The sequence below is a fragment of the Gavialis gangeticus genome, unplaced genomic scaffold, assembly GCF_001723915.1.
Source record: "Gavialis gangeticus isolate Ggan-Ray unplaced genomic scaffold, GavGan_comp1, whole genome shotgun sequence".
Lineage (NCBI taxonomy): Eukaryota > Metazoa > Chordata > Crocodylia > Gavialidae > Gavialis > Gavialis gangeticus.
The window spans coordinates 14,213,309-14,230,561 of record NW_017729019.1 but is presented as its reverse complement, the minus strand read 5'-3'; the positions used below and the strand labels follow the sequence as shown (position 1 = coordinate 14,230,561).

Here is a 17,253-nt window from a genome sequence, read left to right as displayed (position 1 = left end):
TCTGCCTTCACCCTGCCCCCAGCCTGAAGCCTCGTGTTAAACCTGCCTGTGCAGGTTGATGGGAGAGTGGGTCTGGGTTTTGGGGCTGCCCCCACTATGTCCTTTGACCCATATTGGAAATTGGGGTTGGTACAGAAAGGAAGCCCCCGGCAGGGGCTTTTCGGCTGCCCACCACACTAGAGCTACCTGTATTTCATCCTCATGTAGGATGGGCCCCAGGGCCCTTATGTTTGCGCTGACCAAATTGCTGTGAGCTACTGGCTTAGTTCTTGCTTTTCCAACTGTAAATGGGTTGAGCTTTTTTTTTTTTTTAAGGCTCATGTCATGAATCCTGTACTGGGAAGGGGTATTTCTGGGGTTGGGAGGAGGGTTTAAAGGATGTTGTTTGACCAAAACAGGCTGAGGGGCCAGGAGCTTTGCTGTGCTCAGCAGGTTCTCCGCATTTTTAGCTTTCTTCCTGCCCAAGGGGAAATGTGATCCCAGCAAGTTCTGCCAATCACAAGGCTGCTTTCAGTCTATTGCATATTGTGCAGTGAGGGCTAGGGAAATCCCACCTCCTTGCCCCTGGGCATCAGGGCCCCGCCTGGGGATGGCTTGAGATACATGGGCATCCTAGGTAGAGACTGGATCCGGCATCCTTCCCTTTTCTTTTCCGTCTCCCTGTGTGTGTGTGCTTTCTTTCCCAGTCAGTGTCCTCTCTGACTCTGCAGTGGCTGCCTGTAGTTCCTGAATGGGACTCTCAGCCCTTTGCACCTGAAATGGCAGGGCATTTGCTGCACAGGACAGAGAAGGGCAGGGCTGTGTTTTGGAGGAAAGGCTTGGTGAACCGCAGAGATGTTCGGAGCAGCTTGCTAGTGAGAGAACATGGCAATATGAACACTGTTCAGAGGTGCCTCTGTGAGTTCCTCGCCTAATGCCAGCTCTGATTCATGTTTCACCCACACAACAAGGATCCCCAAAAAGATGAAACTGAGGAGGAAGCACGGTCCAGTGATCGCGCAGGTCTGGGAGTTGTTCTATTCCTGGTTCTGCCACTGCCTTGCTGTGTGACCAGGTCACTTAACTTCTCTTTACCTCAGTTTCCCCATTTAAAAAAAGATGGGGATCGTACCTACCTCACAGGGGTGATGTGAGGCTTAATCCATTGCAAAGCAATTTGAGATCCTTTTGTGTAAGACACTGTGACTTCCAAGTAGTGGCAGTAACCCAGTACGCTCAAGTTCACTTTTCTGACACGCATAGTACCTGACACAAAGGGTAGAAGTGCAGGGAAGATGGATCTTGGCTCCTGACCAGCTTTCATTAGGCAGAGCCTATAAACAGCTTGTCCCCTTCACAGGGCAACAGCTGAATAGGTGGGTCGGTGGAGTTAGGGCACCATCTCAGAGTGGGTGGTTATCACAGCGCTGTGATCTTGGGCTAGTTACAAGCATACAGATTTCCATGTATTTTGCACTGTTTGCCGAATCTGCTGTAGGAGGCCCAGCCCTGGGGGAGCTGGCAGGGGACAGTTGGGAGGTACTGGGAAGACGGCTGTATAAGAAGCTGGGGACGCTGTCCTGAGTATCTTAAACTTCCGCTCTGTCCCTCGTCGTCTTCTCCAGATTTCTCTCCCAAGTAACTCCCAGCATTTCCAAACTGCCTGTTGAAACTTATCCCAAATTTTTCCTAAGCAAGTGCCATTTACTGATGCAAATTGGTTATTTAGAGCTGGTAACCTGGGTACCAAGTCTTTTCTGGAGTGTCCTCCTGGCAGCAACTAACCACTCAGGAGGTTGGACCTCAGACACAGTTGAGCATAGTCCAGTGCAGAGCGTGGGATGGCTTCTGCATTTTGCCATCGGTCTGTCTTCACAGCTCCCACCCCTAGATCTACACTGGAATCTGATGTTTCTCAATCTTTTGCCGGCTTTTTCTCAGGAATGTACCTAGCTTCCCCATCTCTACGGCCGTCGCATGACAGCGCTTTGTGTGACAAACTACTGAGAGTTCAGAAATAAGGGCCTGGCTAGTTTGTATCCAAGTAAGGGGGATAGGAGGAGGATAGTTATTAAAGCACAAAAAAAAAAAAAAAGGAAACTGTCTTACACATAGATTTAATGTGTCACGCACCACTGGCCCTGTGCAAAGACGTTTCGTGTACAGAGACAAAAGATTTCTTGCCCTATCGATGGTGTGCGGATTGCCCAAAACATTCGCTGTCATTACTGGAAGCTTTTGTTTTGCTGTACAATGCTGCAGTATTTTAAGGGCTACTGCAGTAGATAGAGTTTGAGTTTGGTATCCTGGCCGTGAACAGTGCTCTGAAATCTTTCTTCATACAGCTCAAAAGAGAAGTTGAACTGAGGATATGTTTGGTAGGATAGCTCCTACTTCTATGAGTTTACCATTAGTTACAACTGCCCACATATAGGCCTGATTCTTCAGAGGCTGCATCCCTGTAACTCCTGCTGTTTTCAGCTGGGAATGGCAGGGTCCTTGGCATCTCTGGGAATTGGGCCAGTAGCGCATGTGCCTTTTAATGATGAACATCCAAAGCCAGGCAGCATCAAAGCAGCCCTGTCTGAGCCAGAGCTTTGCTGTGTCTAATGCCCCCAAGTTTGTGCCCCTGTTACTGCCCATCTCCGGCTCAGACATCCCCTTTGGCAGTGGTTTTTACATGACTCACAAGTAACATATTTCCATTTTTTTTTTTTTTTGCTTTCTGTTAATGTTGTCCCCCATTCTGTTTGCCTCTGCAAAGCTGATCCACAGGCAGCTGTGTTCTACCATGGAAATGTAGTAACTGGGCAGAGATCTAAGAAGCAGTGGCACGCCGACGTGAAGAAGATCTCCACCTGGCACTGGTGTCTGCCTCTGAATATAGTCTGGCTGCTCAGTAAGGGCTTGCAAAGCTGAGAGGGTGGGGGAAGGGATCCCAAGTGACCAGCTAACAAAAGCAGCTCCACATTTCTGGCACAGGAGATTGTTGATGTCAAGGGAGTGATGCCATGTTTTCTAGTTTGAGACCAACTTTTTTTTTTTTTTTTACCACTGTTCCTTTTTACATGCCATATATGAAGCGAATCAAGTTCACAAGTCACATGTAGCATATTGCAATTATTTTGGATGGGAGGGATGGGGGGAGCAAATCCTTATTTGTTAAGAGAATCCACACGGTACTGTCCTCTCCTGCGGTGAGTAGATGAAGTCTTAGCAATGGGGCCAAGATATGTCTTTAACGGTACTTAAATTACTTCAGTTCTGGGTGTGCAGCAAAGAATGGTAACCATATTTTAGACACAGTAATTTATGTCAGGTGAGGAAGCTTGGCTGGCTGGGTTTTCTCTCACTTTTTTTTTTAAGTCACTCCAAACCCAGAAGTGGGGAGATGGATGTAGTTCAGTAAAACGGCCTGCAAAGGATCAGTAACCGTAGAATGGCAGATGCCCAGCGTAACCACTGGTACAAAGCCTGCTCTTGCTACAGAGAACTGTTGCATTGCAGGACTTGATGTTTTTATGGTGAAAAGGGCTGAGTCCAGGGGTTCATTAACACGCTGAATGACAGGTGCTTCCTCCTTCCTACAGCCTGTCCTGCATCCACCGCATTTGTTAAATGCAGCTATGCCTAGCAGGGTTGGATTTTTTTAACATGAATTCGATTGTAATTTAGCACTTTTTGATACTAGCTCATTATTTAATTAGTGAACCAGGGTTTCAGAGTATGAATAAAAAAGGAGTTCAGTTCTGGGCATTGTGCTGAAACAGTCTGTTCGGGACAGTAAATCCGAACAACCCAAGGGTGGCAGATTCTAAATCAAAGTGTTACATTCCTGAACACCATGCATCAATTTTGAAGGTGCTGTGTACTTACGCTTCATTCAGACTACCAGAGTATTTAACAGTGGTTTTGACTGTGACTATATGAACAAATAGCTTTGCAGTACTCTCTCCATCTGGACCTTGTTGCCAGGGAGAGGTGGTAACAGAGAAAGACAAGGAGTTGTGCACGGTTATTGTGGTCTCTGACAGACGTGACGGTTTAGGATGTGGTGCCCTGCTGCTTTATTAGAACGATACGTCCTAATGATTTGTCTTTCAACTCCAGTTGCTGCTGAACGTCTGGATTTAATTTAGTCTCATCCCAGCTGATGGTAAGGCTGAGAGAAGCAAACTGTAATCCCAAGGGCATAGACCTGCAAACGATTAGGAGGTGGAAGTCGAGACGTTTGTTAAGTTGATGAATTTAGGAAACCTAACATTCCTTGTTACACATACGTGGCAGTTCATGCTGATGTAACTGTAAATATTCGGTGTTTGGCCGCACAGTCAGTTTGGAGAGATTGCGAATTGAACCTCTGCCTGGGAGGAGGGTGAGCTTTCTTTCTGATGCATGAGCTTTTGAGGTTGGCTAGATGCAAAAGTGGTGATGAAGACTCCAAACTTTCTGTTGTCTTCAGTGACCCAGCAGCCCCCAGTGCAGTTTTCTAGCCAGATCTTCCTTTTCTTAGTTGGTAGACGTGACAGTAGCTTTGGCCGTTCATCTCCCTTTCGGTTTGGTACAGTTTTCAAGGTACTTGCCTGCTGGCGGCTCTCATCCTGGACCCTGCCTCTTCCAGTTGTAGTGACTCCCGCTGCCCTGGTACTTTGCCATTTGTACAGTATTCCGGCTCTTGCCTTCATACAGGGTTTCTCACAGTATCAATTTCTGGTGCTGAATGTGATTTTAATGCTAAGCGCTGCACCTGTTCCAGTACCTACTTTGCAACAAGGTAGTTTCAGCCTTTTGCTTCACTTTCTTCCTGTTTTCAAAGAGCAGATTGTATTGTAGAGACCTCCACTTATATATGGTCTGGGTCCAGCCTGAGAACTCTAGCTAGATGCTAAGATTAATTGTTGTCCTTTTTTGTAGCAAGGGGGCAGAGATCACTGTGTATCAAATTAAAGCTGCACTATTGTTTTTTATTATTATCGTTCCGTATCTACTAAGAACGCTAATGTCAGAGGTTCAGCTCTGTTGTTGGTCTTGCTTTGGGACTGTTCATCCTAGAAGAAAGGAACATTTGGGATCTGGGTGCTTTGTGGAGATGCATCCCAACTTCCTCCCCTAGAGAGAGTTATATAGCATCTTCATGGATGTGCTTCTAATTTAAAAAAAAACAAAAAAAAAACTCAGCCGGAGTCCGGCTGTGACATACAGACCAGGCACCAAATGGTACCTCTGACCATTCCTTTTTTCTGTATCTGTGAAAATGAAGTAGGTTTAATTGCATTTACACTCCCCCTACATCCCCAACCCATTTCAGATTCCTCAGTAGGATTTTCTCTTAGCAGTTGCATCACTTGAAGACGTGTTCATTTGATAACTAGCACTCTGCAACTCCACACTCCCTTTTAGATCCCACACTGGCATATCTGGGATTACTTTGCAGCATTTCACTTTTAAAAGGAAGCAACTTTGCTGCTCTTGCAATGGTAGATCTAGCTCAGACATCTCTTTCTTGTCCTTCGAAGAATAACCTGAGATTCCCCAACAGGGCAGAGAACAGTCAAGTTCAGTTTGCAATGTAGACATTTTTGCTAATTGTGATGTATGGCAGTGGGACTGATTTGTAATACAAATGTTATTTAATCTTTGTCTCTGTATTTTGATACTTGAATTATTTCCTTTTATTTTCTTGTACATACAATTGTTGATCTGTTCAAATTTTGTCTGAATTTTAAACATCTTGTGGTACCAAACGTAACCAATCTGTGCAACAACATAGACTGACCTCACTACAACAAGGCGAGATTGTAAATATTCCTGGGCTTCCAGCAGTCGTTCTGTTGTTTTCATAATTGTACAACTTAGAACAGACTGAATAAATAAACTTAGACACACACACGTGTGCCTCCGTTATTGGGATGTAAATGCTATGCAAGTCTTTTGCTTTAAACACGTGGAGCTCCATTCTAGGAATGCGAATGTGACGCCACGAATGTCTGGTGCCTTGTACAACAGACGGTTGTTTTGGTTGGACAAGCAGAAATGTTTTATTCTCCTTCATGTTCAAAGGAAAAAGTGACTTCTCCTGGTTTCCCTGACAGCCCTCTCTGCACTTACTCCATTTGCCTTTCAGTCATCTCTGCAAAAGCTCTTACACAATGTAAAACAGCTGCAAGCAGACAACCGTAGGTTCCCTCCTTGCTGAGCTTTCAAGTGTGGAACCTGCATTTCCCATCCAAAGCAATGCTACCTTCCTTCTCCAGAAGATGGGTGACTTGTGCAGCAGGTAGGCAAATTGTGGGGAGCTGGGCACTGGCTCTTGTATGCTGACTTCTGACCTCAGCTGCATGAGATGAAGGATACTGCCAGGTAATGGTTTTGCTCAAGATAAAGATGACATTTGTAACTTGACTTGTCTCCACTCACCTCGCTCAGTGTACTGTTGAGTACGCCCATTTCTTTGGTGTGTGTGTGGCAGCTGGCTAGTTGCACTCCTGCTCTGTCTGACAGAATTGAGGTTGCCCGGGCTGCAGAACCCCACTTTTTGTGTTGCCATGTAAATTCACCACTCCCCAGCCGATGAGACCACCTACAGCAACACGGAAGCAATGGCAGGTTGGGGTGGGGGGAAGAAAGAGGCCGACTGTTTTTGCAGCGTAAAGGTTTATTCAGACAGCCCTGGTGCATTGGCCATTGTTGTTTATGCAATTCTCCCCAAGACCTATGATGGCCCAGCTGTGCTAGTGCGTGGGCTACTGCTATACCAAGCCGGGGCAGCTGCTTCAGTGGCTGCAACTGACTTCATAAGCTAACGCATGATTTGAAAGACTGCCCCAGAGTCCCTCTCCCCATCCTGCTCCCACTGCCTTCTATGAGGTGGTTAAAAAGAATCGATCCCAGCCTCTGGCTCCACCTCTGGGAGGAGGACTTTCTTCAAAATTCCTGAATAGTAGGGTCCAAACACCTGCCTATTGTGATGAGTCACACTGCCAAACCTGCGGCCGACTTCCCTCAGTTCTTCCCGAATAGGAGCGAGGCCTTTTGGAAAGTTCTCGAGAGAATTCTGTTCATTAGGAGACAGGCAGAGGCTGAGGAACGAATGGATCCGTTGCTCTGTGGGTATCAAAATAAAGGTGTGATAGGAACAGATTTTAATACAGTGATCCAGCTAGGAAAGAATCGATCCTTCCGATGGCTGGTGCATGGATTCAGTGCTGCAGAACAGGTGCATGCTCAGAATGCTTTCCTGCTTCTGGTCTTTCACATGGTTCACATGGCTTCTCGGCCTCTTGAAGGCTCAGATCAAGTGTAGTATATCAGGAATGTAATGCACTTACCCCCCTGCCCCCCACCACCAAATGTCAACAGAGAATATGGAATTCAAGATTATGCTTCTACCAGAGCCAGGGATTAAATTTAAACAGCCATAATGCCATGTTTTCAAATGGAAAAGAGGTTTCAAATGTGTCCCCCAGAGAACATGCAGCTGGGGTTCAGCCAGCCAGCTGCCATATAGAATTGCTTTATACGAAGTGTGTATCCAGTGGTTCTGAGAGGAGTGACTGGTCCGGGGTGACTTTAATACTGAGAACATATTAATTCAGTGTTTGATTATCTCAGCTGCCTGGGGAGCAGTGAACACGCAGAGGGAAAGGCTGCTTGGTAACATGACTTTGGGCTCAAATGTTCTGTACTATCACAGCAGTTGGGTGAGTCACCCTCACTGCACAGGCTGAGTTATCTCAGAACTTCAAGATTCGCCTCAGGCCACTGCTGCAGCTTTTTAAAGTGCTTCGCCTTATCCCACCTGCTCTGGCTGTGGAGGGAATGAGCACAAATTGGGGCAGAGTCCAGTGAGGCCAGGAAGACAAACTCACCTGTACCAAGCAGCGGGTGGAAAAATCCTTTGCCCTGGTTTTTCTAATAGATAAAAGCAAGAGTCCCATGTGAAAACACTTAGAAGCTGTGGACCCAGGATATTTCCCCTACAGTGTGTTCAGCTGCCTGCAGTACGGCAGTACCACAGGGAGCCCATGTTCAGCAGCAAGTAACAGCCGACCTAGCAAAATCCCTTGGTCAATAGTTTGAACAGAGCAACATTATAGGGCAAGGGGTTGCCAAGTGCAAGGCTGCAAACTTCCTGGGGAGACCTCTTTGTCTTGGTTGTAAGCGGAGCCCTTGTGGCAATTTGCAGAGCCAGTGATTTTAAATGAATCGTTCTTCCATTCTGACAGTTGTGACACCATGCAGTGATACAGGCCTCATGCACGGGGCAGAGATTACGGCCCCGGGCATGAGGCCTGTATCACTGTATGGTGATGTACTGGCTCAGGAACGTTCCATTCCCAGCGAGTTTTGCATTGCTCAGGACTCACCCATGACACTTCGAACTGCGTTGTCCTTGTCTGTGATGCTCTTTATCTGCCCTTTGAGGGAAGCAGTTTTGTCACTGCTGAGAGGAGGACAACCCAGCTGAGAGAGAGTCCGACTAGCTTCTTGGCATACTTGATGGCCGATGTCCAGTAAAGCTTCCTCAAACCTAGAATCGTGTAAAGGTTTGTGACGCTCACTCTGGCTGCTGGTTAGGTTTGTTACAGGGGAGGAAGCAAGTCCCACAGCATTAGTACAGCCAGGGAGGTCTCTCCACAGGCCTGTGGGCATGTGTGGTGTGGGGGACAGCCAGCCATGCTGTTTCGGTGCCTTCCATCATTCATGGACTAAGCTCTCCTTGCTCTGCTCTTTGGCAAGAGCCAGCAGTGGCAGGAAGCTACTCTGGTGCTCCCTCCCATGAGGAAAGGATCAGCACCACTGATTCTTCATCAGCCAGTGAATCGCCAAGCCTAGGGTAATGGTTCCCAGCTGGAAGGGGTGGCCAGCTCCTCCCCAAGGCAGTTGATCTGCCTAGTGATTGGCTCTCTGCTAGTCCTGGAGCTGAGTCCAGCAGTTTATCTCATAACCAGCTGTCAATGGCATACTCGCCCATCTCCTGGCAAACAAAGCATTTCAGATAACCCACCTGGTATGAGGGAGCCCTTCCAGGAGGACCTCTGTTACCCGTTTCAGCCTATCTACAAACCCAGGTGAGCTGCACAAGGCGCTTCCACACACGCCAGTGGTCACTAGCAGGACCGCAGCTATGATGGTAAGACGATTCACCTGTGATCGTACTTCCTGCAGCCGAGCTTGATCCATCAACAGCGTCTGTGGGGAAGGGGGAAGGAGCTCAAATCCTCCTTCCAGGCATGGAGACTGGAACTATGCTCACTGAGCAGGTAAGTTCTCAAGCAGAGGGCAAGGTCCATGGACACCCTTGCTATCTTCTAAAGCTACAAGGGAGGGATCCAGGAAGGGGGAAGGCTCTGAATTATGGACTAAGCTCAAACTCCAGCAGCAGGGGAGGTCCTTTTGTGCTGGGAGGACCCTAGCTGGTGCAAGAGGGGAAGTCTGTCTCGAATGCCATACCTCCCCTACCGGAGGGACTGTGCATCCAGCAAATGCTATTTTCATCCCCGTCAGTCCTATTGCTGACTCTGAGACAGGGGGGCAGCCTAGGAACCTGTCCTGGGGGTTTTTGCTTGTATTTAAAGTCAGTTCTGTCCCCCACATAAAGGCATCGGAGCCCCTCCCTGTCTGACCAGAAGGTGACTCCTACCTCAGGATATTTTTCTTGTCCAGGCTCCCAATGGAGCAAACTCATGTAGCCTTGGTTTAGCACAGACGTGGGACTTGGAAGGTCTGAACTCCTGTGGGCTGCCCCCTGTAGGGATGAGGCAGGTGGGATGTTGGACTCAGGCTGGGATGGGGGCAGCAAAGGGGATGCAGAGGCGTCTGCTGCTGCTTTGCGTAGCCACTCTGTTGTGTGATCCAGGCTGCCTGCAATGGGATTAGAGAGACATATGCAAGAGACTGGACAGGGCAGGTGAATGATGGAGCTCTTAACAGCAGTACAGCCTCAAAGTACAGCAGAGAGGAGCTCATTAAACCTCTGCTTTAGTGTTCCAGAAACACTTTGCTAGAGGTGAATATGGTCTGATAACATTTTGCCACTTCCTTGTGAAGTGCTCTGTACACACTCCCTGGCTCTCACGAGCCCCTTTGGGATGGGGATTCTCTCCATTTTGTGAAGGGAAAAGTTGTAGCAGATTAAACAGTCTGCTCATTGCGAGCCAAGTCTTGGCTTGGGTGAGCTCATGCTCTAACCCTACAAATCCTTGACTGAGGATTGAGTTAGCCTATGGTTGTGTGAGGCCTCAGCAGACAGACAGCCAAGCACCTCCCCTTCCTGCTGTAGTTTGGGAATTTTAATTCTTGCCCAGGCTCCTGCTGTGCCACAGGATTCCTAGTCCTTGGAAAAGTACACGTGAAGGTGAAGCAGCAAACCCCAGCAGTTCTCTCCCTTTCCCAGACTTACTAGGCAGCTTGTCTAAGAGCTCCTGAAATTTCTTCTGCTCATATTCGATGGAACGGTCCTGCAGGTGGGGACGGAGGCTCTGGATAGTGAAGTTCACCATATCCATTTTCATCAAGTCAAGCACCCTGAAAATCTCTCTGGGGTTCAGTGAAAGAGAAAAAAAGGCTAGTTATGAGTAATGGGAGGCCCTATCTCCCCAGACTTTTACTGGGGAGAGTTGTAGAGCAGGACACAGACTGCCCAGAAAGCTTCTAGAAAGTGGTGAGGACCCTTCTGATACAGTGAATGAAGAAAGCAACTAGTGGGAGGCTCTTCTAGATTTCTTTCTAACCAACAGGAAGGAACTGGCTGAGAAAGTTACAGTGGAAAGCACTTGGGTGACAATGACTGTAAAGCGATAGTTACGGTCCTTAAGAAGAGGAGGAGGGAGAACAGCAGGAGAGAGACTCTGGACTTCAGACGTCAGTAAACTTGAAAACTTGTGGACAGGACTGCCTTGGAAGCAAGTCTAAAGAGAAAAAGGAGTTCAAGGGAATGCTCAGTATACACGAGTGCAAACAAAAGGTAGGAAGAGTAGCGAGAGACCAACTTAGTTAAGTCCTCAACTACTCAATGACATGAAGCTCAGGAAGGCACTGAATGAAAACTAGGAACTAATTCAAGTAGACAAGTAGAAAGCTACTGTAGAAGCCTGTTGAGGCAGGACTGAAAGCCAAGGCAGAAAATGAGATGAGCAAGGGGCACCAAAGATAAGACAACATGCATTGGGGCAGAGGGATGGACTCAACCTCCCTACAGAGCTTCCAGTTCTACATTCTATGATCCTGTAAGTGCCTTATGAGGAGTTGGTGAGCCAGCTCCAGCTAGGGGCAAATGACACCAATGCCAAGATGAGCAGACAGCTCCATGCTTCAGTTCTGGGCATGACCACAAAGAGCTTCCTTCGCTGCTAAGCAGCAGCGAGGTGTTAGAAGCTTGCACCAATTTTTCATTAACAAGCAGAAATTCAATATCCCTGGGGAGGACGAGCTGAGGTCCAAAGTGCTTTAAGGTCCTACTGAGATGCTGGTCCTGTGCAAGAGACCCTGGACATCCCAGACACTGTTCTACTGGTATGGGATACACTGGTTTATGGCAAGCCCACCTGAGCAACTGAACTGGGTCTGTCAGGCTTCGCAGTCTCTGCACTTCCTCGTCTCTGATGGGTGCGCACAGCATTGCCATTGTGCTGAGGATGTACATGGTGAGACTGGGAATGTCTAGTGCCCCATGTTCAGCCTCCTGCCTGATCAGCTCCATATCCAGGGCAGCTTCAATCTGGCTCCGCAGGCGGGTTTGCCGTGGCAGCAGCAGTGACAGTAGGGTCTGCCCAAAGGGAAGAGATGAAGATGGAGATTTCCATTGCAACCAAGCAACACCCCTACCTTCCCAGAGTTACTCAGCAGGAATCCAAGCTGGCTTCATGGGTCTGGAGGCCCAGGAATGTCTGTCCTTAACTGCTCCCTTTAGGGATGCTCAGAGTGCTGAATGACTAATCATTGCTCCCTGACTGAACAGTTTTTGTTCTGTATTACAGTTATATCTGTAATGCTCTTTAAAGGTTTTTTGGAAATGTGTATCCTGTCAGGACTGGGAGGGTATGGGCTGAGTAAGGTAAGTAATGTCTGATGCTACGAGGAAGGTCTGGCTGTTTTGATAGTTTTAAATACTGATTTCTTGTTTAGTATGTTGTGTGATGGACATTAAAGATGGATGCTTGTGTATAATGAAATGGGCATCTTGTTATACAACTTTTGGTGTCTTATATTTAGCAGAGATTATGCATGGAAAGGCATAATCACTATTACTGTAAGGGGGATTTTTGTCAAGGTACTTTCTCAGTTTGGTAGAGTGTTTTTACTATGTGGATAGCTCTTTGCGTTGGTGATGTTATGTTTGTTGTTTGGTACGCATCTCTCCCAGGATTCATTCTGTATGAAGTCTTGTAAAAACAAGGTTTTTATAATCTAATTCACTTTTAATTAAGGAAGCATGTATTTCAGTACATTTGGGCTTAGAGGTAGAAGACCCATCTCAATAAATTGGAGTACAGGCAGAAGTCACTGGAACTGTGCCACTGAATTCAACAAATGGAGGTTTAGTTTTACATGAAGCAAAGGAAGGGGTCAGCATTGTGTTAAAAAGAAAGGGCAATATCCCCTTAGCAAAGCCATCAACAAATGCAACTGGGGAAAAGGAAAATGTAGAAGCTGTTCTACCGTCTGTGGGTTAGCCCTCTGGACTGCCCGACTGGGTGTTCCCCAATTATAAGCGAATCGGGGAGGTTTGGGCTACACAGAACCGGTCTTCAGTAAAAGACTAGATTAGCTGTTTGTCCTGTCTCAGGAGCCACTCACCTCTTTGATTTCCTGCAGCAGCCGGATGGCGTGCGTGTAGTCTGGTGGGCTAGTGGAGAGCCGTTCTTTCAGGCTGTCCCAGAAGGCTTTGTGCAATGTCTCCTTCACTCTGCTTTCCAGGCTGCGGAAAGGGGGTGGAAGGTCAGTACAAATACCTGACTAACATCAGCCATTTATCTCTTGCTGATGTTATCTGTTGCTGTGGAGGGAGCCATGATGCCTCCTTTCCTATGATCTTCCCTCCCTTTCCTATGATTGTACAGTCACCATCTAGAACATGGAATACAGAATGAAGCTCTGAATCTTTTCTCCTGCCTGGAAGCAACATACTTTAGCACTCTTCCAAAGTGGGGCTCCTTCCTAGCAACCTTTCACCAACACTGATGCACTTAATCTTACTTTGCCATGTAGCAAAAATCTAGGCAGCCCCACCCAGCTGCAGATGTTTGGCCAATCTGCAAGCGTTGCAGGTAACTCCTTTCAGGGCCCTAAACCACTACTCTTATCCTTACAGAAGAATGAGAGGATACCTTTCTATAAGGCATCTGCTTTGCAATGAGAAGGATGTTCTGGTGGTGAATTGTCCCAGGCGGAATGCAGGAAATCTACGACTAAAGTGCAGAGAGATGAGCACGCTTTGCTAAGAAGTCAACAACTCTTCTCCTTTGCTCAATATTTAAGAAAAGGTCACTGTCCATACGTGACCTCACTGTCCTACAGTGAAATCGGGGCTAAACGTGTAGCAGGGCCAAAGCCACAGGGGTGGCCGTGACACCGGTGGCCTCTGCCTGGCTCAGGCTCTAATGTAGCCCTCCCGTGTTCGCTTCCTCGCCACACCTTGTTTTTATTGAAGGTTGTGTAAGGAAGGTTGTGCCTATGGGCTCTGAGCGAGCCTGGGCCTGTGTCCCTCACCACTGGACCCCTCCTGGGTCCCCTCAATCACAATCCTGTGCCCCTAGGCTAGTAGGCCCGCTTGGCCTTGTCCATACCTCTGCCAGGTACTTGTAGCCTCAAGGGCTCATTGCGTGGCTTGGCTTTGCTTCCCTACACCACACCCCAAGCCTTGCGGATGTTCTCTCCTGTTGATGTCTATTTCTGTTTCAACAAGCCCCCCTGGTCCTTTACACAGTTTTATTCTGAATTCTTGGACCCCTGGTCCTGCACGCAGCCCCTACTGGGCTTGTGGGCTCTCTGGTCCAGCTCAGCCCTTCCTTGGACACACAGATCCTCTGTGGGTTTAAAATAAAGGCCATTTGCTTGTAAAACCCTGCCTTCCTCTGCCCAGGTAGCCCTCCTCTTTTCTCAGACCTGCAAGGTTTTTTACATGAACTCCAGTCCCTTCAGGAGGCCTGTTGCCAGGAGCTCACTTTGGTGGCCAGGGAGAGACCACCTGACCGGCTCAGGCTCTGGGCTTATATAGCTCCAGCATGAGCCCTCTTCCCATTAGGTGAGCCTCTCATTAGCCCCCATAGGCTGCTTGTGCCCTTGAAGAAGCAGGCACACCCTGGTGCTCTGCTACAAAATGCCAACTTTAGTTTTTATATTTATGAATATAAAGTTGTGGAAAAAGCCTTTCAGGCTTTCTTGATTCATAAAGCCATGAGACACCAAAAAATACCAATTCCACAGGCTACTAACAGCTTTCTGTCACAACCACAAAACTTTCCAGGCTTGAGCCCTGAGCTAGAAGGAAAACCAAGCATAACATACCTGTTTGGTGCAAAGTTCACTTGTTGTACCTTGAAGTCATGATTCAGCACAATCTCATGTGCAATGGTCATTCTGGACACCTCTTGAGCAGTCTCTAATAGTTCGGCCATGGAGAGAGCTTGTGGAGGACTGGCTACAGAACAGGATAAGAGAAATTAATGAGACTTAGGTCATTTGGAGAGAACATAACTAATTATAATCTTAGATCCAACGTTTAACAAAAACAGAGTCTAAAAATAAATGTAATATGAATGGAGATTTAACATGAATGTGTTTGAGAAGAGGGACTGAAAAATCCCTTGAGAATATTACAAACAAAGCTTTTGGCTGATGACTGAACTGTGAAATGGACAAAAAGGGGAAAATGACCATTTTTAAACCATTAAAATGTATTTTTCTAAATGGTTAAAAATTAAACATCTGAACTTTTTCCCGTGGAACTCATAAGATAAACTTTCACTGACTTCAACGAGAGGCAAATGTTGGCACATTTAAAATTTCAGTAATGGGTGGTTGTTGATAACAGCAATATGGGAAACATTGTTTAAAATAGCTTCCTGCGGACCGCGTAAGCCCCCGGTTTGAGTGAGCTGAATAAAAAAATCATATAAAAGAGCTGATGTCAGTTAACTTGTCTTGCTCAGAAGCAAGCATCTCAGATTTGTTTTTCAAGAGGTTCCCTCCATTGGGGAATTTGCTCACTTTAAGTAGCTGAAAGTGCAAAGGGTCAGGTCTGCCTGTATTGGTTGATGCATACCTAGAAAACCAAGATGTATCAGCTACCTTTCCCTCCCCTCCCCCAGCCCCTTATACACACAAAATAAGATCCAGGTCATCTGAGAATTCAAGCTGTGAAATAACCTGGAGTCACATCTTTGGTACAAGCTCTTTCCCTCAGACCAAGGGAATACGTTTCGACTTGTACGATGGTGAAGAAAGAGCGACACCTTGTGACTACTGAAAAAGCAGATGATTTAGATTCTAACCGTCCAGTTAACCCCACCCGGTGCTTGTTCACCAACCCCAAGGGCTTGGATCTCTCATGTTTTTCCCAGAAAGCCACAGCAGCTCTTTCCCCTTGGGGTGCAAAGTCCAGCCTTGGATTCCCAAGCACCAGATGAAAGACATGAGCACAGCACGGAGTGGACTTTACATTTTCTGTTCTCTAGCCACCCCGTCTACCCTGGAGGCCCAGGCCCATGTCCTGTGTGATCCTAGGTTCTGTCACGCCCTGGCCAGGAACGGTTTGGGCAGGGGTGCTGAACGTCTGGGCTGCAGGCCGGATCCGGCCTATGCAACCGTATGATCTGGCCCATGGGTCTCGAACTGACTCGTGTGGCATGCAAAGCCAGTCTGGTCCACAGGATGGACCCAGCACCAGGGGTGACATTACACACAGTCTGAGGTTGGTCCAGGGTGTGATGCAGGTGGTGCCTGTACCAGCTTGGTCCTGTGCGCTGGCTCTGGGGCTGCTCCAGATTGGGCAGTGCCAGAGCCGGCATGCGAGGCCAGTCTGGCAGAGCCCTATGCAGCGTGTGCCATCAGCCTCGTGCTGCGTGTAACCGGTCCACCCTCACGTGCAGCATGCGGCAGCCCTGCTCCCGGGCTCACTCTGCACGTAGTGCGTGGGGTGCCCGGCCGGCGTGGCCTTGTACGTGCACACAGCCTGGGGTCCAATCCAGGCCAGCCCCGCAGGCAGCACGTGGCCAGTCCACCCCGTGTCGAGTGAGCCCTGGAGCAGGGCTTGTGCATGTTGCACCGTGCGCAGAGCTGGGCCCTTCCCCTCAGCAGTGCCTTGTTACACTGCTGCATGCAACGCGCTGGGCGATGCGGGCCTAGAAGGCCCTGACTGCACTGGCACGCACAGACCGGGACCTACAGGGCGGGACAGCAGGTGGGCAGAGGCTGGGCACATCTCCGCGCGGGGTCTCCTCCGGCTGCCGGGCCTTCCCAGGGCTGCAGGGCACCTCCGGGTCCTCGCTGTTGCCGAGGGGTGTCTTCTCCCCAGGGTTCGGCATCCTGTCCTGGAGGAAGGGAGGAGAGGGCTTGGCCAAGGCTGGTGGGCAGCACAACCACACCCCAGGTCTGGAATGGGAGGGGGGCCAGGCAGGGAACCTAGGAGGGCCCCTGGGCAAGAAGAGTCCAAGTAGCTGGGGGCTGGGGGCACATAGGTCCCAGGATGATACCAAAGTAAGGGGGGGGTCCCAGGACCATACCGAAGTAAGTGGGGGGGGGTGTCCCCCAAAAGAGACCAAGGTCCCAGTGGGGTCCCAGGACGATACAAAAGTTAGTTAAGTGTGGACGGTCACCAGGAAAAGACCAAAGCAGCCGCGGGGCGGGGGGGAGGCACACAGGAAGATACCAAGCTGATGGGGAGGGGGTCCCCAGGGAAAAATCGAGGTAAGTGGGGGGGTCCCCAAGAAGAGACCAAAACAGGCGGGGGGGGAGGACGATACCAAGGTAAGTGGGGGTGGGTCCTAGGAAGAGCCCGAAGTCGGGGTGGGGTCTCAGGAAGAGCCCAAAGCAGGCGGGGTTGGGGGGCAGGACGAGACCAACGAAAGTGGGGGGGCCCCAGGAAGAGATCAAGCTGGCGGGGTCCCCGGTAGGCAGGGCTGGCGGGCGGCGATACCGGGCCTGCTCCCTCGGCGGTGCGCTGTGCCCGGGGCCCGGCAGCCGGGGCTCTGGCCGGTGTCTCCGCCCGCGGGCGCCGTTGGTTCGGCGGCTGCTCTGCCCGCGCCGGCTTTGAACTGGGCTGAACCAAGTGTG

General features: G+C 48.9%; 2 protein-coding genes across 3 annotated transcripts in view; one reads left to right on the top strand and one right to left on the bottom strand.

Moving 5' to 3' along the window:
* ANKS1A (ankyrin repeat and sterile alpha motif domain containing 1A) overlaps positions 1–5,866 on the top strand; it is a 154,192-nt gene extending 148,326 nt beyond the window's left edge. Inside the window, exon 27 of the mRNA XM_019514158.1 lies at positions 2,744–5,866. Within this exon, the coding sequence (XP_019369703.1) occupies positions 2,744–2,747 (4 nt within the window). The 3' untranslated portion in view covers positions 2,748–5,866. The remainder of the gene's footprint in view (positions 1–2,743) is intronic.
* Positions 5,867–6,622: 756 nt separating this feature from the next.
* TCP11 (t-complex 11) overlaps positions 6,623–17,253 on the bottom strand; it is a 14,595-nt gene continuing 3,964 nt past the window's right edge. Inside the window, exons 2-11 of one of the 2 annotated variants that reach the window (XM_019514162.1) lie at positions 17,117–17,121; positions 16,367–16,511; positions 14,488–14,620; positions 12,778–12,898; positions 11,526–11,746; positions 10,382–10,518; positions 9,623–9,843; positions 8,987–9,171; positions 8,346–8,509; positions 6,623–7,083 (exon numbers count right to left, since the gene is read on the bottom strand). In XM_019514162.1, coding sequence (XP_019369707.1) covers positions 6,851–7,083; positions 8,346–8,509; positions 8,987–9,171; positions 9,623–9,843; positions 10,382–10,518; positions 11,526–11,746; positions 12,778–12,898; positions 14,488–14,620; positions 16,367–16,505 — 1,554 coding nt within the window. In that variant the 5' untranslated portion in view covers positions 16,506–16,511; positions 17,117–17,121 and the 3' untranslated portion in view covers positions 6,623–6,850. Of the gene's footprint in view, positions 7,084–8,345; positions 8,510–8,986; positions 9,172–9,622; positions 9,844–10,381; positions 10,519–11,525; positions 11,747–12,777; positions 12,899–14,487; positions 14,621–16,366; positions 16,512–17,116; positions 17,216–17,253 lie in introns of those variants that run through there. The other variant, XM_019514163.1, reaches the window with a different exon arrangement.